The sequence below is a fragment of the Balaenoptera ricei genome, chromosome 11 (assembly GCF_028023285.1).
Source record: "Balaenoptera ricei isolate mBalRic1 chromosome 11, mBalRic1.hap2, whole genome shotgun sequence".
Taxonomy (NCBI): domain Eukaryota; kingdom Metazoa; phylum Chordata; class Mammalia; order Artiodactyla; family Balaenopteridae; genus Balaenoptera; species Balaenoptera ricei.
In genome coordinates, this window is record NC_082649.1 from 68,951,364 (window position 1) to 68,973,688 (window position 22,325).

Here is a 22,325-nt window from a genome sequence, read left to right on the forward strand (position 1 = left end):
GAACTCATGTCCCTTTAGTGCTCCCTGCCATTACCCTGTGAATGGGACCAATGACATGGAAGGGGCTGTGAGTGTAGGAGTGTAAGGAAGCAGAACTGGGATGAAAGGAGGAGCCTGAGGCTCCCTCATTCTAGGATGGCAGTGACATCCAGAGTCCACCTGGAAGCCAGGCCCAATTGCATGGAGAGTTGGATTGACCAGAAAACAGATGCAGGAGCAGACAAGCTAGGGACAGATGACCAATGGACAGTCAGATAGGCAGAAAGATGCTGAGTCAGATGGACAAGTTAGCCACATAGAGAGATGACCAGTCACATATACAGAAAGACAGACACTGGATGAACAAGCATCTGGAAAGCTGGACATATGAAGGACACGTGGACAACCAACCCAATGGATTGGCAGGACACGGCAGGCAGGGCTTGTGGCAGTGACACCCGGACAAGGTACCTTTGTTGGTGCAGGCCATCCACTGCAGGGGCGTGACGTCGTAGTTGTGCTGCCCCACGGAGAAAGTGAACACGCGCACCTGTTTGGGGCTTGAGGTTACTGCCGTGGCTGCCAGAGGACAGCCCTCCCCTGTACCAGGCCAGGTCAGGGCAGCCCCCACCTGGGCTGAGCCTCACCGTCCGGTTGGGCCAATTGTACTTCTCAAAGACGTCCTGTACGCGGTCCTCACCGCCGTCCGTGAACATCATGATCATCTTATTGCAGTTGGCACGAGTGATGTTGGACTGGGCAGGAGTAGGTGTGGGGTCAGGCAGCTTTCAGCCCCTCCCCGGTCCACGGGTGGGTCTCCTTCCCCAGAATGGGCCTGGCCCTCCGGCTCCCCTACCCCACAGTAGACGGCGCTATCTGCCCAACCTCCCTGTTGGGTGCTAACAAGGCCATCTATCTTGATTTCCCTGGTGTCACCAAGCCTGGGCCCTTGCCTGTCCCTGGCCACCCGCTCGCCCACCCAGGGGGCTCACATTCTGCAGCTGATCGAAGGCATACTCAAAGCCGGCCTTGTAGCCTGTGGTGCCCTTGGCCACCATGCCCTGCACAGCTTCCTTGAACACCTTCTTGTTACGCACGTTGGCCTGAACCAGGTGTGTGAAGCATGACACAGGCTGTGCCTTTTCGTTGAACTGCAGGGACAAGTGAGGGTGGTGAGTGGCCTCAGGCCGGCCCGGGCAGGCAGGGGTTGCATGGGGCAGGAGGGAGTGCCCGCCTACCGCCCTTGGCACTCACCGAGGCCACGTTCACATAGTCATCATCGGAGAGCGTGTCCAGCATCTCACAGACAGATGTCTTCATCAGCTTCAGGGTCAACCCGCTCACGCTGCCACTCCTGGGGGATGGATCACGGAGGCGCCTGGTCGGCCTCAGGCGTTCTCCTGCTGCTCCCCCATGATGTTCCCCAGCAGCAGATTCTAGCCCCTAGCCCCGCCCCCACCCCACCCGCCAGCATCGCTCACTCACACATCCACGATGATGACCATGTCCTTGGGGGATGAGGCCCCCTGGATATACCTGCCCAGGAGAAGCCTCAGTTAGGGCCAGCCTCACTGAGACCTTGTGGGTTCTTCCTTCCTTCACCCACATACTGATTCAACATGTTTCTATTGAGCATCCATGGCATGGGTCAAACAGGGTTCTAGGCACTGAGGATACCACATTTAATAAAGCAGACAGTCCTTGCCCATGGCATGAGTGACCTGGTCCCCCAACACGTGAACAACCCCAAGGAGGGGTGAGCAGGTGATCCAGAGAGAGGCTAGGAGGCCTGTTCCATGGCCTCAGTGGCTTGTCATTTCCCCTGGCCCGGGCTGAGGAGCCAAGGGCAGGGTCATAGCTGCGTAGGGGATTGAACAGGTGGCAGAGGAGGCCAGGGAGTACTGCAGGAGCGGCAGAGCAGAGGGTTGGGGTGCCTAGGGCTCAGATGGGTACAGCAGGGGCTGGCCAAACCCACAGAGGATACATCCACCCTGGGGAACCCCCACTAGCCCAATCCCTCAGTCCCGAGGGGGTGGAGTGCCAGGCCGTGGACGGGGGGGCAGAGGCAGCTGGGAGGCCTGCCTGGGTGATGGGATCCATTTTCCAGTGGCAACGATGTGTGAAATGAAAATTGGATAGAGCTGGCTGCGCCCTGCTTGGAGGCCTGGTTATTGGGAGGGAGGGGAGCAGGCGGGAGAGCTGAGGGGGTGTCCCCGCCCAGCCCCTGCTTGCTTGCTCACCAGGGTCTCCTCCGGACATCGTACAGGTCGATTTTCTTGGGGGCTCGCCATGGGGTGGCTGTGGGAGGAGAGGAGGTGACTGGGGACAGGCAGGGAAGGGCCTGGGGCTGGTAGCAGGCCTTGCAGCAGTGGCCAGGCCACCCCGCAACCAGCAAGGTGACCATCCCGCCCATGCACCCCAGGATGAGGGGGCCGGGAGATGGAGGAGGGTGGGGTGCTGAGTGGACTGGGGAGATGGGCTAGCGCTCACCTGGATAGTAGCGAGTGACTCCCGTGGCACTGCCGAAGACCTGCCACAGGAGTGTGGGGTCCTGCCTGCGGTTCTCGATGAACACATTCTCCAGGGCCTCCGTCCAGTTGAGCTCATTGAGGATGACGGTGGCTAGGGGGGAAGCAGGGGGCTGGGGTGGGAAGTGCTTCGGCTGTTCCCCCGCTGAGGCTCATCACAGCGACACCCATGCACGTGCCTCTCACTTAGAAAGCCTCACCTGCTCTCTGCCTACCCAGGTCTCCCTCACTTCCCAGGGCTCAGCTGGGACTGCACCAGCTCCTCCAGGAAGACATCCTCGTCCTCATCCCAAGAAACAGCTCAGCCTACCCTTCGGCCAGGCTCCACATGATCAGGCAGGGCAGCTGTGGCCTGTGGCCCCTGCGGAGGGGCCACCCAGGTCGCAGGGAGCTATGAGCCGGGATGCCCATCCAGCCTGCTGCCTGGAGCTTGCGGCTGGTCCCCTGTGAGCTCACCCACTCAGCATGCACTCCGGGCTGCAGCCACAAGAAAGCAATTAAGGGCTCGATGATGGTGCTGGAATTATTCAGCTATTAAGGTACCTGATAAGCTGGAAGCCACTCAGCTCCATGATTAATCAACTGGGGCCAGGAGCAGGCAGGGGTGGGGGCGGGGACTCTTGGAGGGGCACGGGCTGTGCCATGATCCTGCTGCAACACTGGCACGTGCACTTCCACACACACACACAGCCTGCACTTGTATACTGCATGCAGGTATACAACAGGTGTACCTATGTCTAACCTCTGTGTTTCCAGCCGGATGTGTCATCCCCTCACCCCCAAACCTACCTGCCCAGCAGCCTCACTGCTGCCATGGGCACAGGGGCACACATGCTCATACCTACACACCACTCTGCCGTTACAGGAGGACACCAATGGGTCCTGCTTTCACAATCCCCCACCACAAGTTACCCCCCCTCCCCCTCCCTCAACCTCTGTGGCTGCACAGGTGTGACGCCCTGGCCAGACCCATCCCCCCCCACACAGAGCAAGGCTTCTCTCAGATGGATGGACTCCATCCATCCGGCAACCCGGGCAGAGACTTGGGATGGCTTAAGCAGTATGCAGCCCCCTAACTCAGGACAGCCCTAAATCTGCCCAATGTGTGTGTGTGGCACATGTTCTCACATGCGCAGTGTACCTGTCTCTGCGTGTGGGACACTCAGAAAAAACAGCAGGAGTTGGATACCTGCTACTGCCAGGCCTCTGTATTGCACCCCCTCCCCTAGGGGCTATTTCTTCCTCCAACTTCTCCCACCTCCTTTCTTTCCGGGTGGAGCCCTGACACCATCACCTCTCCCCGAAGATCCACTCCCCAAACGGGAACCAGAGCATTTCTTCCAAAGGCTCTGCTCTTCTTTTCAGAGAAGAAACCCTTAGAGCAGATGAAGAGCTGTGATTTATTTTTTATTTTATTTTATTTTTTGGCTGCACCGCCTGGCATGCAGGAGCTTAATTCCCCAACCAGGGATGGAACCCGTGCCCCCTGCGGTGGAAGCGCGGAGCCCTAACCACTGGACTGCCAGGGAATTCCCAGAGCTGTGATTTAAAGATACAGATGCTCCAGGCTCGGCCCACAGCCTAGGGGGCGACAATATATTCTGGGGCATTCTTCCCTCTGCTCTCTCTCTCCAGACTGGGGGGCCTCTGCTGTCTTGTCTGCTGTCTAGTCCTCCCCCTCTGCTCTCACTCCCTTCTCTCTGGCCCTGCAGCTTCCCTTAACTGACCATAATGTGAAAACAAAACACATTTCTAGCATTGGCTGTGCCTATTGAACAGTACGTTATGGTCCTGTTCCTAATTTAGAAACTTAGTGAGTTGTACAATTTCTATTTTTCTCTTTAAGGAAAAAATAAAGTCAGGCTCTCAAACGTTTCACACAGTACTGTCTGCCCTGGGAGAGTCTGCCTGGCAGGTCCCACCCCTCACTGGACCTCAGTTTCCCCATCTGCACATGAGAGGCTTAGAGCAGACAGACCATTCTGGGAGCCCCTCTAGCTGCTGCTGGCAGAGGGGTGTCCCTGACTCAGGTCAAGGGCCGAGAGGAGACCTGGCTGGGCTGTCCCTGCAGGTAGCCATGACCACATGTACGCTCACACATACACTGTGAGACACACCTGGAGAGGGCGTGCTGCTCAGCCCTGTGACCACACACACACACTCACGTGCCCACACCCTCAGATCACACTGAGCTTGGAAATGGGGACCATGCCCCCTCAGGCAGGCGATTACAGATTTAATTAAAAGTGACACAGTAAATAAAAAACAGATAAAATGTAATTTGTGTGGGTAGCGAGGGGTGACTGGGGAGGGCGGTGTGGCTCCTGTTTTAATTAGCGTGCCTGCCTGTGATAGTGCCCCTCGACTGGCTCGGGCAGGTGGCCTGTGGGCGGCCCTTGGAGGGTGTGGGGGGCATCCGCCCTCACTCCTGCCTGAGGCTGCCCAGAAGGCCTGGCTGACCCTAAAGGTGGAGGGGCCTCCCTGAGAACCCTGGAGGATTCCCTGCTTTCTGAAGACCACGCAGAAGTTCTGGGACCTTTGCTTCAAGAACCTCCACCCAGTGGGCCCCTTGGATTCTGAGGCTACCCTGTAGGTGCCCATAGAATTGTGTCAGAAGCAAGAGACTCCGGGGCCTTAAATCCTGCAGCTAGAGTTCCCCATTCAGTGTTTGACTCTTGGCCTCTTCTCCCTACACCTCCCAAGTTCTTCAGGAAGTTCATCCTCTTGTCTGACTCAAATCCTTCTAGCTGTAGTGACCTGGTTTCCCCATTGTGCAAAGCTATACTGTCCCTGGAGCTTGGAATCTCAACCACCCTCTACTCAATCCCCCTGACCTCCATCTCCACCTCCCCCTGCTCACCAAGGAGAAGGAGGGAGGTGTTAACAGGGTTGGTGTCTGTGAATGAGAAGTTGCTCCCTGTCCTGTGCCCATCTGATGTGGTAGCCCCTCAACCCTTCCTGCATGGGGCCAGGGAATGGGAGAGGGTAGGGAGGAGCTGCTCTGGGGACAGGTGGGGACTTGGCCCAGCACGTCGGGGGAAGAGTTGTGTGCATGCATTTGTGTGAGCACGTGTATACACATGGGCAGGAGACCGTGCATGCATAGGGGTGAGAGGCTCGGTGTTTTGTGTCTTGCTGAGAGTTAGCGTAAGGCTGTGCCTGAGAGTGGCTTGATGCCTGCGTATGGGCGGGTCTGAGAGGTGAGCATGTGTGACCTTGGGTGTAGGGGGCTGAAGGTGGATGGGCACCTGGGACCTGGCGGTGCCCAGGCAGCGGGCCTAGCCCCCATGGTGGGTGGGGAGGGCTGCTCCCGATCACTCTGCACACTCACAGCCTTTGTAGATGTCCGTGGGGATCTGCACAGCCGTGTATGAATAGTTGACCTTGTTCTTGAAGTTTGAGTCCTCAATGAAGTCCAGCCGTAGGGTGCTGGCCTTGGACCCCCTTTCCACATCCTCACTCTCAGGGTCGTCCTGTGGAAAGGGACCCCCCAACCATGGCAGTGTCAGGGCTGGGAAATGGTGGAGTGGGGTTGGATAGAACTGCAGGCAGGGGGGCCAGAATCTAGGAGATAGGGGCATCTCAGAATCAGAGACTACTGCAGAGACAGAGAGAAAGACACAGGGACAGAGAGACATGGGGTATGGACCCCTTGCCTGGGAGGCCCGTGACACCCACCTGCCCCACCCACCATCCCCACATTTGCTAAACCCAAATTCCAGAGCCAAGACCAAACCAAACCCTTCCTCACATCCTTGAAAAACAATTATCAGCAAAGGAGGCAAATCTTGGAGCTAGAGAGAAGGAGTGGGCTGCAGACCCCCTGCTCATATGGACTTGCCTTGTGTAATCACAGGGCGGCCTCAGCACTCCATCCCAGGAGCTTTGCAACATACACACCTCAACTTGGCCCCACCTATCCCCTGCATGGAGTTCCTTTGGCACCAGGGAGAGGTCCCTAGCCTCATCTGGGGGAGGGGCACCAACCCCTGCAGCAGGGTGGCTCTAGGGGCTGAGCTGGAGAGTGGGGAGTCCTGGGGAGAGCTGGACTAGGGTAGGGGCTAGCACTGATACCTGGTAACCTCCAGAAGGAGGGTCTGTGGTGCCTGCTAGCAGCAGGACTATAAAGGCCCCCGTTGACTTTCTAAAATGAGTCGCAGCCGTCTGACAGGTGCCAATTACAGCATCTCTCGGCCAGGCAGGCTGGGCATGCGCCGTGCGCCCCCGCCCACCACCACAGGCGGGCAGGAGTGGGTCTGCGACTATAGTGTTGATGCCGCAGCCGAAGTGGGGGGTGGGCAGGCACGGGTGCAGGTGTGCAAGGGGGAAGGGAAGATGGAGGTAGAGAGTGAAGGGGAAGACAGAGAGAGAAAAGCCAGATGGGGAGGCAAGGAGAGATGGAGAGCCAGGCGAGGTAGGCGCAGAGCTGGGGGTCTTTGTGCCCTGGGAGGAGGGAGTGTAAGCAGCTGAACCAGCCACATGTTCCCTCACTGCCCCTCAACGCCCCTGTGACCACCTTCAGCACCAGGCTCAGCTCATTTCCTCTCCCCAGTGGATCTCACGTGACGGCCGACCCCACTGCTCACTGGGTCCTGGGCACACCCCTCGTGTTCCTGCCGCCAGGCTGTCTGTCTGGGGAAAGGGTGATCGTGCCTCCCCACCCAGCCAGCTGTGCTCTCCCCACCCAGGGAGTGCTCTGGGTGCACCCTCAGGCCTGGGGAATGAATTACTGCCTGGATGGTGGGTGCAGCTGGCTGGAGGGCCTGCAGCAAACAACCTTTTCATCTCTTAAAGATTGGATTTTGTAACAGCAAAATCCAAGCCATCTACTGCCCTGCCATTGCCCCTCACCCAGTGTGCCACCCCTCTGCCCACCTCGGCACACCCTAAGAGGACCCTCAGAAGCTCCTGGATGCTGGATAAAGCTGGGGCAGGCAGCTGCTGAGCATGGAGGCCAGAGCAGGGAGCCGGCCGCCTCTGAGGTATGAGCCACTCACCTTCTGCTGGGAGGAGGGGGAAGTGCGGGAGAAGAAAGCCCCCGAAATGTCAGCGGCATATGAAGGGCGCTGGAAAATTTAATCTCCCAACTTTCCCAACTAATGTGACATTTGGATTCTGTTCTGATAAGCTATCAGCTGGCGAACTTTTTCCTTCCTTCTTTCCCCCCTACCCCCACCTTCTGGCTGGTAATTTAAAAGTAAATGGTCTAGAAAGATCTCTAACTGTACCTCTGGCAAAGATTAAAAAAACAAAACAACATAACAGGCAGGAGAGCTGGGGAATGTGTGCGTGCTGATATTTATACCGGGGCTGGGAGGGCTGGGATTTTGGCCTAACTGACCCTGGCCCAGCCCCACCCGGGGTGAATCTCCCTCCCTGTGCTGTCCCTAGCCCCCCAGCAGATGTCCAAGGGGCTGGGGGCAGGGAGTCAGTGATTTAGAGCCAGAGGTTGGGGGCTGGGAGCAGGGAGTCCAGGGAGGGGGCCGGGCACCAGACTGGCCAAGGAGACCCCTCAGTGTCACCCCGACGCCCAGGGGCTTTGTACGGTGGGCAACTGCAGTCTCCTGGTTTATATTTAATGCACTGATTGCTAAAATTACAGCCCGCTGCTGAGGGGGGTAAGGAATTAGATTCAGGGTCTAATTAAAGGTTTGTTCTTCATTTGAATTTCAGATTCCAGCTTTAATTTTAGCAACTTCTCTGGGAGCCACGGAGGCTCAGCCAAGGGGGAAGCACACCTGCTTTAGCCCACCCACCCCTCCTTCTCTGCGGCCCTGCCTGCCTGCCCTCCTGAAGGCTCACCAAGGCCAGCCTGGCACCACAGACCCTCTGCAGGAATCCCTTCCTGCCTGCCCACCTCTTGGTGCCATTGGATACCTCCTGCTCGCCCCAGGCAACCCCCCAGGCCAATAGGCCCAGGAGTGGGAGTCTAGCTGTTGGGTCTTCTGCACCAGCCAGCACAGGTGGGGCCCCAGAGACTGAGTTGTGACACCTCTGTTTACAGAGGAAATAACCGGGTTCAACTACTTTTGCCTCAAAAGCAGGCAGATGAATTTGGGCCTTGACAGGTTCACCAAAACAGTCTGTTCCATGTGCCCTGCACCCTCAGACACTCTTGTCTCCTCTGTAGACCCTCTCACACCCCAAATGGTCACACTTTCATGGGAGTCCTCTGGTGACGGGGACCTCTCTCTGTCACAGGGCCGCCCAAGCAGACGTGAACCAGTCAGTGAGGCAGAAGAGCAGTGTAGCTCTGGGTTCTCCGGTCAGTCCCAGCACCACCGCTTGCGGGGTGGTGACCCCTGATGAGTCAGAGCCCTCTCCTTCATCTGAAGAACAGGCACAGGGACTGGGCTGCCTCTACAGCTGGGGCGAGACTGACTTAGCCCAGGGCCAACTCTGATCGTGGGGCCAGGCTGTGGGGTGGTCAGCACACGGAAGCCACTTTCCCCTCACCGCAGGGAAGGGTACCTGCACTCACCTGAAACACACCTGCATCCCGGCCCCGCCTGCCTACCTCCAGGAAGCCCTCCCCACCTGCTCCCTCTCTCCCCTACTCTCGCAGCACTCAGCAGCCCTCTGTCCTCCCGATGCTGGCACCTGAACTGACCTAGGGGAGGAGGTCCAAGAGCCTCACCACCCTGCCCAGGGATGGGGCTGGGCCCGCCCCACACTGTACAGTGAAGCTGTGCCCCTTGGTGCCACAGAGACACAGCCCTGGAGGGGTCAGGGCCTCTAGGGAATTGTGGGAGGTGTAGGGCGGGGACCTGTGCAGCCACAACTCTGCAAGGCCAAGCTCAGAATGCTGAAGAGTGCTGAGTCCTAACACTCATTTTACAGCCAAGGCCATGAGGTCCCAGAGAGGGGGGTGTGGCTCTGGCAGCTCCCCATCCCTGCCAGCATGGGAGGGGGCACTTACCAGCTCAGCGTCGGCCTTGGCGTCATAGTACACGATGTCTTCCTCCTGGTGGGGAAGAGATGCCTCAACACTCATGGTCTCCTGAGGTGCGGCCAGGACCCCCAGCTCTAAGGCCTGGATTCCTCAGATTCCTCTGGGGCAGAGACTGCTCCCTTACCCATCCAGAGCTGCCGTCCAGGGAGGGCTGGATGAGTCAGGCTGGATGCCCCACCCACACCCCAGCCAGACCGTCCTCAGGAGCTCTCACAGGCACCAGGAGGATGTGGTACCCCGGGTCGGTACCCCCGGGGCTCCCTGACTCTAGGATCAGGGTCTCTGCACCGCATCCCTGCTGGGAGGTAGGGTTAGGGCCAGCCTATCTGCAGAGACTCTGGCTGAGGCAGTACCAAGGGGGAATTGAGGAAGATGGAAAAATAGAGCCGAGTCTGGGAAAGAGTGAAATAATGACTCGACACCGCATCTTCCAATTTCTTCTATTAAAAAGCCTGCTCATTACGAGCATGTACTTATTAATTATCTGTGATTTGTTGTGAAATGCAAGGGGGTTTACACAACAGGAGCGGGAGAAAACAAAGCCCGGCCCCCGTGCCTGCCTCCCAGCCCTTGCCTGCCTTTGCTAGCACCGCGCGTCCTGGCCTCGCCCGCCTGCCCGCCGCCTGGGTTCTCAGCCATCTGCACATCATAATCACCGGCCACCCCAGGGACCCGTAACACAAACGGGCTAATTTCATGTTTAATGATCTTTAATCAGAACTGAGCATGGCTGCCAGCGGCTGCCAGAAGGTAAATCTGGTGCCATCAGGTGCCACCCGCTCAGGAGGGGCCACCCCACCCCTGCCTTGATAGGCCCTAAGGCCAGGACACAAGATAGGGCCACTGTCCGAGTCACCCTCCCCTGGTGCTCCTCAGCCCTGTTTTGCACAGCAAAAACCTGCAGCATGGCCCTGGCAGCCCCTTGTTCACTGGGAGCCTGTTTCTTTGTGGTCTGTAAATGGGGGTGATGACCAAGTGTGCTCCCAAGGGTCTGGCTGTAAAACAGCAAGCACAGAGCCAGCACTTACTCCATGGTGGGTCACCCCTTGCCTGGGCCTGGCTGGGCCCCATGTGCTGTGTGACCGCAGGGCTGCACTGTTCCCTCTCTGAGCTCAGGCTCCTCATGGAGGGAGGGACTTAGCCTTGGTGACTGTCCAGGTGCTGGGTCTGAGGCCATGGTTTGAGGTGGTTGGTACCGGGGCTAGTTGTGGGGAACAGTCACGGGTTCTCTCCCACCAGAGGTCTGGGGGGTGCAGGCCACTGGCTGGACCTATAGGTATAGTCCAAGCATTCTGGAGCATTGACTATAGGCCTGGCGCCATGCCTGGGCAAGACCACACCTCCTGATGACTGAAAGACCGAAGTTTCAGTCCTGTGAAGTATCTGCTGTGTCTAGCTAGGCCTCACACACACTGCAGTACAGGGTTCTCTCAACAGCCCTATGACCCCATTATACAGGTGAGGAAGCTAAGGCAGGGATAAAAAAGGTGTTGCACCCTGGCTCCATTCTGCCTTCTCGACTCATCTCCAACCCCTCCCACACCTGCCCAACCACCAGTCCAGAGAGACTGGAGCTCAGGTGGGCCCGGGGTGGGGGTGAGGGCCAGGGCCCAGGCTCCAGGGTGCTCAGCCTTTCCCTGGGCCCAGCTCTGACCCAAGCGCGTAATGAAAGCTGACATTACATCAAACACAATAAGGAGTTTCAGTTGATGAAGATCATTCCTGAACACACAAACCTATTAAACCAAGGGGAAAAAAATATCAATTCAACACAGTCGCTGGCGAAAAGAAAATGTGATTTGTTATCTAAAAGGGGGTTATAAACACGGCTCTGATGCTCTTTCCCTCTGTAATGAAAATAGGCAGGCACAGTGGGAGGACTGCAGATTAGAACATAGGGCTTCACTCACCAACTTTTTAGGCAAACCTTCTGCAAGGGCGGGAAAGGGCATGGGTGATGGGTGGGGGTCGGTGGCTCTAGGCCTCCAGAGTGACCTTCACGGTGACCCTCCTCTGGGCTCCCCTCACAGACCATGCCTGGGTCCTGCCTGACCTGGGCTGTCCCTGGGGCACCTGGCATTCACTTGGGCCACCCCTCCAGCTACTCCAATGGCTCCCTTTGTCTCTTTGTCCTGCTGTTTCATGGACTCAGTGGAGGATGAGATGTTGATGGCATCAGTGACACAGGGGGAATGTATCACACAGAAGGATTCTAGCCCCCCCTTCAGACTGCAGGTGAGGCTCAGGAATCTGTATGCAGTCTTGGTGCCCCAGGGGCTCAGATACATGTGGGCAGGACTCCTCCCTACCTCTCCCATCTTGAGAGGGCCCATGTCCCTTCCTTGGTAGAGAGTGGCATTAGCTATGGATGGTGGCGGGCAAGGTCACATGTGTGAAAGTACAGTGTAAACCCAGCTGTGGTCGCTATGTTTGATATGATGTGGAGCTGGGGACAGGGCAGGATGGGACCATTAGGGTCTGGTAGGAGGGTCCCTGGAAAGGCCTCTGTGTCTGCTTTGGGCTGCAGGTGCCCAGTGTCCACCACTAGTGCCCTGTCTCTGGGACACAACAAGGAGGTGGTACCACCTAGCGATTATGTGCAGGGGACTTGGCAAAGGGTCCTGGCCTCAAATCCTGACCTGAACGTGTGAGCTCTGGGATTCTGAGCAGTGAGTGAAGACCGAGGCTGAAGCCTCACAAGTCCCTGTGGCCCCATGAGGACTCCTGGAGGTCACCTCCATCTCACCGATGAGGCAAGGGTGCCTGTTAAACCCTTCAGCCTCAGTAAGGCTTTACCTCAGGGTTTTGATTTTCCACTTGTAAAATCAGAATGATGATGCTAGGAGGACAGGGAGTGAGGACTCTCCAGGGGTTCGGGCCAACCCAACCCATGAGTGGCCCCCTTAAGCTTGTAACTTCACAGGCCCGGGAGGGGTCTGAATGTGGAAGAAACCCTCTGGTTGGGGTGAAACGTGTGTCCTTAATGTCCAGGGTACACACCTCTGACACCCCCTCCATTACGTGGTATTTTAGGGGCCATTTTGCACAAACTGGGCAGGGAGTGGGGGGAATCACCCCCTCTGAACTCACACACATGCCTCCCCGCAAAGTGGATTTCTGTGCATACACGACACATGAGGAGTGGGGCTAGGGGGCCCACACGGCCCTTGTATAGATGACACACACAGTCTCCTTAGCTGGAGCTGAGCCCAAGAGAGAGCATGAGGGATGCTGGCAGGTGGGCAGCAGGGTGAGGAAGTGAGAGTGGGGTGAGCATGGGGAATAGCAGTTGGCATCTACGTTTGGTGCCATGGAAGGCGGCTGCTGTGGCTTGGTCAGACCTGACTGCTTGCTGCTTGCTCACCAGGCCCCTGTGCAGGACCCAGGCAGCTACCCGGCTGCACCAGTGAGGACGCTTGGCCTTCCTGCCCTGGCTCACTGCCAGCTCAGCTCAGCCAAGAGGACGGTTTTCTGAGAGAGCCGTCTGTCACAGGCTTGGCAGAGAGGCAGGCAGCAGGCCCTGTGGCTGGGGCAGACCTCAGGCCGGGGGAGCCACCTGTCCTGTCCAGTCGGCTCCTTGGCCTGGCCCAGCCTTCGCAGCCTTCTCTTTAGGTTCCCAGGCAGAGCTATGTCTCCTGTTAGACTCCCAGGGCAGCGCTTTGTCTCCTGCAGGCTCTGGGGCTGGCACTGAGGCCCTGGAACCAATGGCCTCTCCTGCCTCCCCGACCCATGCCCTGGCCCAGTTCCTCCTTGGTGGCCGTCTAGATAGCAGATAATACGGGCACAGTGAGGTGCTGGCACCAGGCACAGTGTCCGGCAGGCGGGCCATCTTCATCCACCCTAAGTGTTATGGGCACCAAAGCACCTGCTGCCTGTCTACAGCGGCCATGGGAGGTGCTGCCTGCTAACAAGGGCCGTGGTGACCAAGGGCTGCAGCTAGGGCTGTGGCTACAGTTTCCCTACCCTTGCCATGGCAAGGAGTGTGAGGTCATGACCTGGGACTAGGGAGAGGAGCATGGCTTCACATCCAGATATTTTCCCCTCACTCTCTTGTCTCTCTTGACCTTGCAGACTCCAGGATCCCCCAAGTCCCTGGGCTGGTGTCAATGGTGTGATTGTGTGTGTGTGTGTGTATGTATGTTTGTGTGTATGTGTGTATACCATTGCCCGTTTCTCAGAGGTCTGCATGCAAACCTACTGTGTGCTATTGACACAGGCAGGGCCACACCCTACTGATCATGCAGTGGATTCCAGTCTGGCCCCATGGGTCAAGGGTTTCCTCTGTGCCCAGAACTGCTGACTGCCATCCTCCCCACCTCAGAGGTAAGAAGACTGAGGCCCTGGTCACTCTGTCCACAGGGCACCTGGCTGGGCACATGGACAGGTGATGGGCAGCACTGAGTCAGGCTCAACTGCTTCTGGCCAAGGGGAGCCAGATGGGGCAGACAGATGAGCCCACTGGGCCACTGGCCTGAGGGAGCCTGCACTGGGAACCATCTGTGATGGGGCACCAAAGGTGGGTGCTGTGGGCAGTGGGGGCTAATCCTAGAGTTGTGGCCAGAAAGAGGAGCTCTAGGGAGTTAACTGGAATGGAAGGTGTTGCCCTTCTGAAGGAGGTAAGGGCATTCCTAAGAAGGCCTGGCTTGTGTAAAGGGCCTGAGTTTGCCACTGGGTGTGCTCCTGAATGCTGGGAAGGAACATGACTCCTTATTGGTCACCTCCTGAACGTTGCTGGGAAGGACATAGTTTCAAGGGTGGGTGGTATGCCTTCAAGGGACAAAACACCATCCTTTCTGCAGCCTGAAGTCCCCATATCCCCCCTGGCATGGACAGTCTGCACCCTGGCAGCTCTCCCTGGCAGCCCAGGCAGGGCTGGCTGGCAAGTCAGCTAATGGACCCATCATTAGCACTGATGCCTTTTAGCCCGGCAGCTGGGCAGCTCAGCGCTCCTGGGGAAGAGAAGGGCCCTGACCTTGCAGCTGGAAAGGAGGGGACGCCTACAGCTCCACCCTGCCCAAGATACCTGTGGGACAGACAAACAGGTAGACTAATGGACTGGTGGGGGTGGGCAACGAGCATCAGGCAAACAAGGCTGGGCCCAGCTGGCCCTGTGGTCACACCCATAGCTGGGGGCATCTCAGGTCAAGCCAGGGGGATGGGGCCAGCAGAGCCCTCTCCTGCCTTAGGACAGACGCACCCAGAGCCTATGGGCTGGTGTGGCCAGAGATGCACCCATACCATCACCAACTTGCACCTACATGGCCTGATGTGTGGACCGACCCTTTCACACATCACACCTGAGCTGACAGATAGCCCCCAACACCACCTGGTCATTTGCCAAATGGGGAAACTGAAGCCCAGAGAGGGGTGAGCCCTTGCTGGGTCCCGCAGGGACCCAGTGTGCAGGGAGTGGGTCCTCAAGTAGCACCGTCTCAGCATCCCCTGGACACCCTGAGACCTGGGCCTTCCTTCCCACTAGGCCCCTGTGGTGCCCACTCTGGCCTGCAATAAGCCGTTTCTGTCTTGGAGTAGCTGAAAATCAGGGGTCAGGGGTCCAATAGGATGATCCTTGGAAATCCTGGGCTTTCTGCAGAGTCAGGAAGAAAAAACAGGTTTGGGGCCGAGGCAGCCTCTTCGTCTTCCTGTTTGGGGCCTACACTGGGAGGGAGAGAAAGCCAGGCCAAGGGCTTTCATTCCCTTATTTCCTGATTCCTTCATTCCCTCTCCTGTGCCTGCTCTGCTCGTCTGTCCTGGGTGGGGAGGGGAGGAAGCAGGTATGTCAGAAACAAAAGAAGGGACAGAGCAGGAGCCAAGGGTTCTGGATGCCCAGAAGGTGGAGGGGCTGATGGGCTGGGGAGCAGAAGTAGCCTCACTGGGAAGAGGCAAGACAAGCTGGGCTTTCAAAAGGAGGAACGGAGGGCATTCTGGGTGGAGAGATCAAGAATGGGTCTGGAGTGAGGTGTTCGGTGTGGCTGGAGCACAGGGGGAGGGGAGGGAGGAGGCAGGTTGACGAGAGAGGCAGGGACAGCCAGATCCTGGGGCCTCGAGCGCAGGCTCAGGCTGGGCGTTGCAGGGAGTCGCCAGGGTGAGGTTATCTGCAGGTGGGGGCACATCCAAGTGGCCAGGGAGTGCAAATGGAGGCTGCTGTGTGTATTTCTGATCAAGAGGCTCAGGAGGCACAGTGGCCCAGGGATGGGTTTGTAGTGCTGGAATGGGGAGCGAGAAAAAGCCCAGCCCCCAGCTCCCAGGGAGGGAGGATCTGTCCAGGGAGTCATTAGTTCGTTAATGTGTTCACTGTAAACAAACATCTGTTACTCACAACCCCATGTGAGCTCCCTGAGGGCAGCACCCAGCACCCACCAGGCAGCAAAGGAAGAGTGCTATGGTGTGCGCTCAGGGTGGCCTGGGGGGATGGGGACTGGGGAGAAGGAACAGGTTTAGGGGGCAGGCACCCCCTGGCACCTGACGGCCCAGCTGTGAGACTCTGCCCCCAACAGGTGACCTCAGGTAGGTCTAACCACTCTGTGCCTCAGGGTTCTCATCAGTTAAGTAGGGATAATAATCCCTCCCGCCTCCTAGAGGTGCCAGGCTCAGAGCTGGAGTGAGTCAAGGCCTCCCCCCTCCCCCTTATTGGCCCCTGGGTCCTAGGGGGCAGCTCTTGGTGCCTCTCCCTGCATTTAGCACAGAGACCACTGGGAGGCGTGGCCCACATGCCTGAGCGGCTGTGGAGGACACAGCGAGCCCTGCCAACTGGTCTGGTCCCCGAGGGTTCCGTCATCCTTGGCATCGGGGGTTTCCTGAGTCTGGGAGGAACGCTGCCTCAGTCTCTCTTCTGGTTTACTGTTATCCTCTGACAGGAAAGGTGCAGGTGTGTCCAGTCTTGTCCAAATCAAACACAAGCTGCCTGAATATGTGAGCCACCTGGGTGTGAGGTTGGGGGTCAATGAGGCTTTCCTTCCCTCCTCCACATTCTGGGCCCTTCTGTCCTCAAAAAGAGTCCTGCTCCCAGCTTCTCACGCCTCCACTTGCTCCGCACCTGAGCCCCTTCTGAGCTTTGCTGGCGGAAGGAGAGGATTTAGTGGCTGTGACAGCCTGGTCCCCGATCCCAGCCTGGCAGCCTTCTGGAAGACAGGCTGCTGCTTGGGGAAGTCTGGGAAGGGGATAGGGTCCCTTTCCCCCAGCATCTCTTCCAGGTCAGTGTATTAAAGCCTGGGAAGTCCTGGAGTCAAGAGGCCTCTCTGCCCCAGGGGCTGTCCAAGGAGCCTGTGCACCTCCTTAACCACCAAGGGGACGCCAACTTTGGGGAGCATCACTTCAGAGCAGCCTATCTGCTCATGGGGGACTCCATAGCTCCTCTGGGAGCTGGGAGTGGAATGAGACGTTCATATCTGCATCCTGTGTCCCAGCACCAAGGGGAGCCTCAGGGCTTCCCTGGTGGCGCAGTGGTTGAGAATCTGCCTGCCAATGCAGGGCACACGGGTTCGAGCCCTGGTCTGGGAAGATGCCACATGCCACGGAGCAGCTGGGCCCGTGAGCCACAACTACTGAGCCTGCGCGTCTGGAGCCTGTGCTCCGCAACAAGAGAGGCCACAATAGTGAGAGGCCCGCGCACCGCGATGAAGAGTGGCCCCCGCTTGCCGCAACTAGAGAAAGCCCTCGCACAGAAATGAAGACCCAACACAGCCAAAAATAAATAAATAAATAAATAAATTAAAAAAAAAAAAAAGGGGGAGCCTCAAATGTTTGCTGAACATTGGGCAAAGGTTCCCGGCTCCACCCCACAGAGCCCTTGGTGCCCTTCCAGTGGGTCTGGGCAGCCTCCCTCTCCCTCCTCCCCTGCATGCACATCCACCCTTGCTGCAGGTGGGCAGGGCCTAGGGGCTGGGGAGGGCACTGCAGTTCTTACCTTGATGTTGTCCTGCCAGCGGTGGGCTTTCTGGAAGTTCTCTGCAGCATCAGCCAATCTCTGAGGGACAGAGCACAGGGAGGTCAGAGACTGAGGAAGGTCTGTGCCCAGCCCAAAGCCTTTTCCATCCCCAGCAGTCCCTGGGGCCAGGCTGGCTCAGGGACTCCCTGGATATCGTGCCAGACTCCCAGAGATTCCTTGGCCCCAGACATTCTCCAGCTTGCTGTGTGGGCCCTTCCCCCATCCACATCGGGCTCCCACAGGAAAGGTGAAGCCTGCACAGACCTGAGTGGCATCTCCACGGGACTCCCTGGACTTCAGCTCAGCCACATTTCCTGCCCACAGGAAGGCAGGGGGACCCCTGAGGCATATTAAGACCCAGGCCCTGGAGCCAAGCCCACTGACACTCTCTACTAGCTACAAACCAGTGTCACCCCAGCGTCAAGAGGAAGGCCTTCCCCAGCCAAAGATGAAATGCCACAAGTGACAGAGTGCCTCACTGATGCACCTTTGCCCCCAGCTTGCTCAGGGCCCAGAAGGAGGTGCCCACAGCCCACCTCTGCCTACCCAGGCCTGTCCCCACTGTGCCTGTCCTGGCTTCCTGAGCCCCCTCCCAGCAGGGCTCTCTAAGCCTTTTGTCCGCACAAGCCTGGTTCATCCTTTGGTGCTGGTTCCTGTGGCCTCCTCCACTGAGGCCTCTGTGCCTGTGAGCACAGCTGCGTCTGTCCATTCCACACCTTGTTACCCAATACACCTAGTGCCAGACTGTGCTGATGTGTGGAGATATGGCAGAGCCAGCCCTGCCCTCCCACAGTTCAGAGGAGAAAACAGACACATAACCAGGCAGAACAACTAGGGCAGGAGTAGCTGAGGTGCTTCTGGGAAGCTCAGCATCGTGGGAACTTGGGAGGTCAGGGAAGGCTTCCTGGAGGAGGTGCTGGAAACTCGCTACCCTTTGGGCCGGAATCCTGACCCAGAGAGTCTTACTTTGTGCCTCCGTGGATCCTGTCCCTTTAGGAAGTCTTTTTTAAAAAATTAATTTATTAATTAATATTTATTTTTGGCTGCGTTGGGTCTTCGTTGCTGTGTGCGGGCTTTCTCTAGTTGCGGCGAGCGGGGGCTACTCTTTGTTGCAGTGCGTGGGCTTCTCATCGCGGTGGCTTCTCTTGTTGCGGAGCACAGGCTCTAGATGCGAGGGCTTCAGTAGTTGTGACACGCAGGCTCAGTAGTTGTGGCTTGAGGGCTCTAGAGCACAGGCTCAGTAGTTGCGGTGCACGGGCTTAGTTGCTCCGCAGAATGTCGGATCTTTCCGGACCAGGGCTCAAACCCTTGTCCCCTGAATTGGCAGGCGGATTCTTAACCACTGCTCCACCAGGGAAGTCCCCCTTTAGGAAGTCTTGAGGCTCCTGAGGACAGGACTGAGCCTGGCCCTCTAGGGCCTCCTGCAGAGCTGAGTGCAGTGAAGTCCTGTTCATCATAATGATGACTGTCACCCTGAACTGATCATCTACTGCATCCAAGCCCTCCCCCAGGCCAGCGACACATCACGTGTACCTGTCACCATTCACAACGTGCTTGCCGTGTCCTCCTCAGATGAGGGTACCCGGCACAGAGATGGTGAGCAGCCTGCCTAAAGTCACAGAGGGGCTCTGGGTTGGGCTGGGGCCCTCACCACTGAATTTGCCTTGCCCAGCCCATGACCAAGGTCCAAAGGTATGCTCCACAGGGCCCACCATGCCCAGGGAGGAATAGAGTAGCTCTTGGTGTGGAAGGGGCTCTGGTCCCCAACTCCCCGCCCTATTTGACCCCATGAGTGGAGCAGTAGGGTCCTGCCTTCTGGCCTCCAGCCCCTACTCAGAGGGCCCTGCCCCCTTGGTATTCAAGACAAACACTCCCATCCATCAGTCCAGGCCTGATGGCTTGTGAGCCCAAGAGGGGAGATTCTAAAATAAAGCCTGGCAGCTGCCCATTGGGGGAAATGGGAGACCAGCTTTTCCTCCCTTCTAGCATGGAACAGTGTGGTGGGGGCCTGGTGGGACTCCCTGTAGATCCGCAGCCTCCACTCGCTGGGCAGGATGCCACCTCTGGCTGTTAGAAGGGCTGTCCAGAGCTATCCCTACTCCCGCTGGGCCTGGCTCCCCCTCCTCCTCAAGGCAAAAGCACTGAATGCTTCCCAGCACTGAATGCTGGGAAGGCTATGAGGCTGGGGGAACTGGGGGCAGGGTGGGAAAGTCAAACTCCTCACTTCACATTGCTGAGACCCTCCTGCCACCCCCACCTGTCTTTTTTGCAGGTTTTGTCCTCTGCCCACCTGTTACTGCAGTGACTGCTTGGGTGGGCCCCACCCCCATAATCCAGCTTCAGGAACCATAGGCCTCTCTTCTCCCAGATGGCTCCCAGGTCTTGCCTCCAATCCTGGCCCCTCCTGAGCTCCTGGATACCTTTCCGGGGTAACCCTTAGGCCCACCGGAGTTTACAACACCCCCTCTTAGAATGAGCCCCTCCACCCTGTGACCACTGCCCCTACGTCCCACCCTTAACGCTATTCACACCACCTTACTGATCATCCCCAGCCCAGGCTCCTGCGTCCTCTCTTGCTCTTCGTCATCCTTCTCCACACAGCAGCTGGAGCCTTCAGAATGTGGATCTGAGCACATGGCCATCCCCCTCCTCCCCAAACCCCTAAACCTTTGGCAGCTCCCTATGGCTCTGCATAGAAAAGGCAAAGCTTTCTTAAGGCCCCAGGAGCCCCCCTGTGCCCAACTCCTGCCCCTCCCTTTCCATCCTGGGTCCTCCTCTCAGCCTAAAGCACAAACACCCCCACCCGAGCCTGACCCCCTGATGGATCCTGATTCACAAGCTGGCAGTGCCCTACTGCAGAGGACGTTACTGTGTGACACACATGGTTAACAACACTTGTCACTCCTGTTAACAGAGCACTGACCATGCGAGCTCGGCACCAGGCCTGGAATGGAGTGTGGGAGCCCAGGGAACATCCCCTGGGGCTGCATCTTGAGGGGTGAGCCTCAGGCAGTCACTGCATACCCCTTTTCCTTGCCCAGTGGCCCATCACCTTCCCAGGGACCCCAGACCCTTCTCAGAGTGGGCCTGGAGCCATTGCCACTTCATGGACGATGAGGCTGGGACACATGTGGGAACAACTGGATCAGGTCCCTTGCCACAGAAAAGCCACACGGTTGATAGGGTTGCAAACACCAAACTGACACTAGCTGAAGTCTCCAAACTGGGCCATGGCCTTGAGGAGCTGTCCTCTCCAGCCCCTACCTCCCCCGCTGGCCAGCGGATGCCGGCTCCTTCACCTTTCAGGACTTAGGTCTGACCCTGGGATTCACAGGCCTCAGGAACACGGGGGCTGATGGCCCCTCAGGCTCGCTAGCCTAGTGGCCAAGGTGAGGGAGACCAGGGAGGGAGACCAGGGAGGGAGGGCCCCAGCCCCCAGCCTCCTTGAACTCATGGAGTCCCACGGGCTCAAAGGCCCGGGTCAGCCTGCTGACTCGTGAATAACGGAGTTGCAATAGCCACAGCGAAAGGATTACTTTTAATCCTCAGTAATGATCAAGCCATTATTATTTTTTCAGTGTTACAGATCAATCAGTCCGTCCCCGGGCACCGGACGTGTGGAAACTGCTAAATCCACAGGCCTGGTGGTGCGGGAGGAAGGGCTGAGGCAGCTGAACGGGGGATGGATGGGGCAGGCTGTGGCTGCACGCGGTCCCTCAGGCCTGAGGGTGAGAGGGCAGAGGACGGGAATACACATGGCACGCACGAGGGGCCCCAGGTGGGGATCAGAGGTTGGACCCTGGAGCCTTGGGTTCAGACCCCAGCTTCCCCCTCCAGCTCTCAATTTCCTGCCTATAAATTAGAAGTAGTAACCTTACCCACGCAGAGGGTAGTTAGGTTCTTGGCAGCCCCCTTGCTCCAACTGCCAGTAGCTGCCCATAAAGCCCAGTCCCCTGGCGTTTCACTTGCTGGCTCTAAGCACACAAGCCTCTTGCCCACCTCTGGGCCTTCCTGTCATCCACTCTTTCTGCTTGGGATGTGCTCCCCATCATCTCAGTCAGTCCTATCAGACTGTCACCTCTTCTGGAAGCCTCCTTTTGCCCTTGTCCTGTCCATGGGCTCCCCTCCCCTCTGCCAGGCACTCAGACTTGTGCTCCTGTCTTCGCAGAGCCCGCAACAGTCAGGCCTGCTCGGGGCTGGCTGGGAGACTGCTCACAGCCCTGCCTCTGCCTCTGCCCTGCCCCGAGGTTCATCCTCCTTGCGCTTCCCTCCCACCTTCCCCCAAGTCCTCCTGATGGCCTGGGGGAGACAGGATGGGGAAGGACACTAAGATCCAGAAGTAAAGGGAGAACCTACAAAGACTCCCAGCAGGGCAGAGGCCGCGGTGGGAACATGGCTCGCTTCATCTCAGGGCTCCTGCCTGTCTGGGGAAGATGTGCTCTGTTCCCATCCCTGACCCTGAATACCTGTTCCCTGGGACCAGCTCCCTGCTTGGGCTCTGGGCTCTGCTCTCAGAGCCACCTGCAGTCTCTGGCTCTCCTGCTACCAGGCCCCTGCACATTCTGCTCCCTCCTTGTGCACTCCTGCCCAGACTCCTCCAGCCTGTTTCACTCCCTCACCCTTGAGGCGTTAGCTTAGACCCCATTCTCCTCCTAACCACTCCCTGACCCATGCCAGGCTCCCATCTCTCCCCATCATGGAACTTAGAGAACCCTCTGCTTTTCCCCTTGAGCTGAGCTTGTTGGGCACTGTATCCGGCAGCTGTCAAGTTTACAGTAACCTGGTCCCTGGCACGTAGTAGGTACACAATGAACATCTGATAAATCAAAGTCAGAATGTCTCTGAACCTGGGTAAAGGCTTGAGTCTGGACCTGCCTGGTCAGCTGTGTGACCCTGGGTGGGTGGTTTAACCTCTCTGAGACTCTTTTTCTTCATCACA

At 57.8% G+C, this 22,325-nt stretch overlaps 1 protein-coding gene across 5 annotated transcripts in view; it reads right to left on the bottom strand.

Moving 5' to 3' along the window:
- CACNA2D2 (calcium voltage-gated channel auxiliary subunit alpha2delta 2) overlaps positions 1 to 22,325 on the bottom strand; it is a 137,961-nt gene that overhangs the window by 14,183 nt on the left and 101,453 nt on the right. For all 5 annotated transcript variants that reach the window (XM_059937648.1, XM_059937646.1, XM_059937647.1 and 2 more), the window contains exons 4-13: positions 17,366 to 17,425; positions 9,427 to 9,471; positions 5,839 to 5,980; positions 2,470 to 2,601; positions 2,220 to 2,277; positions 1,465 to 1,515; positions 1,234 to 1,333; positions 972 to 1,130; positions 627 to 734; positions 451 to 529 (exon numbers count right to left, since the gene is read on the bottom strand). In XM_059937648.1, the coding sequence (XP_059793631.1) occupies positions 451 to 529; positions 627 to 734; positions 972 to 1,130; positions 1,234 to 1,333; positions 1,465 to 1,515; positions 2,220 to 2,277; positions 2,470 to 2,601; positions 5,839 to 5,980; positions 9,427 to 9,471; positions 17,366 to 17,425 (934 nt within the window). The remainder of the gene's footprint in view (positions 1 to 450; positions 530 to 626; positions 735 to 971; positions 1,131 to 1,233; positions 1,334 to 1,464; positions 1,516 to 2,219; positions 2,278 to 2,469; positions 2,602 to 5,838; positions 5,981 to 9,426; positions 9,472 to 17,365; positions 17,426 to 22,325) is intronic.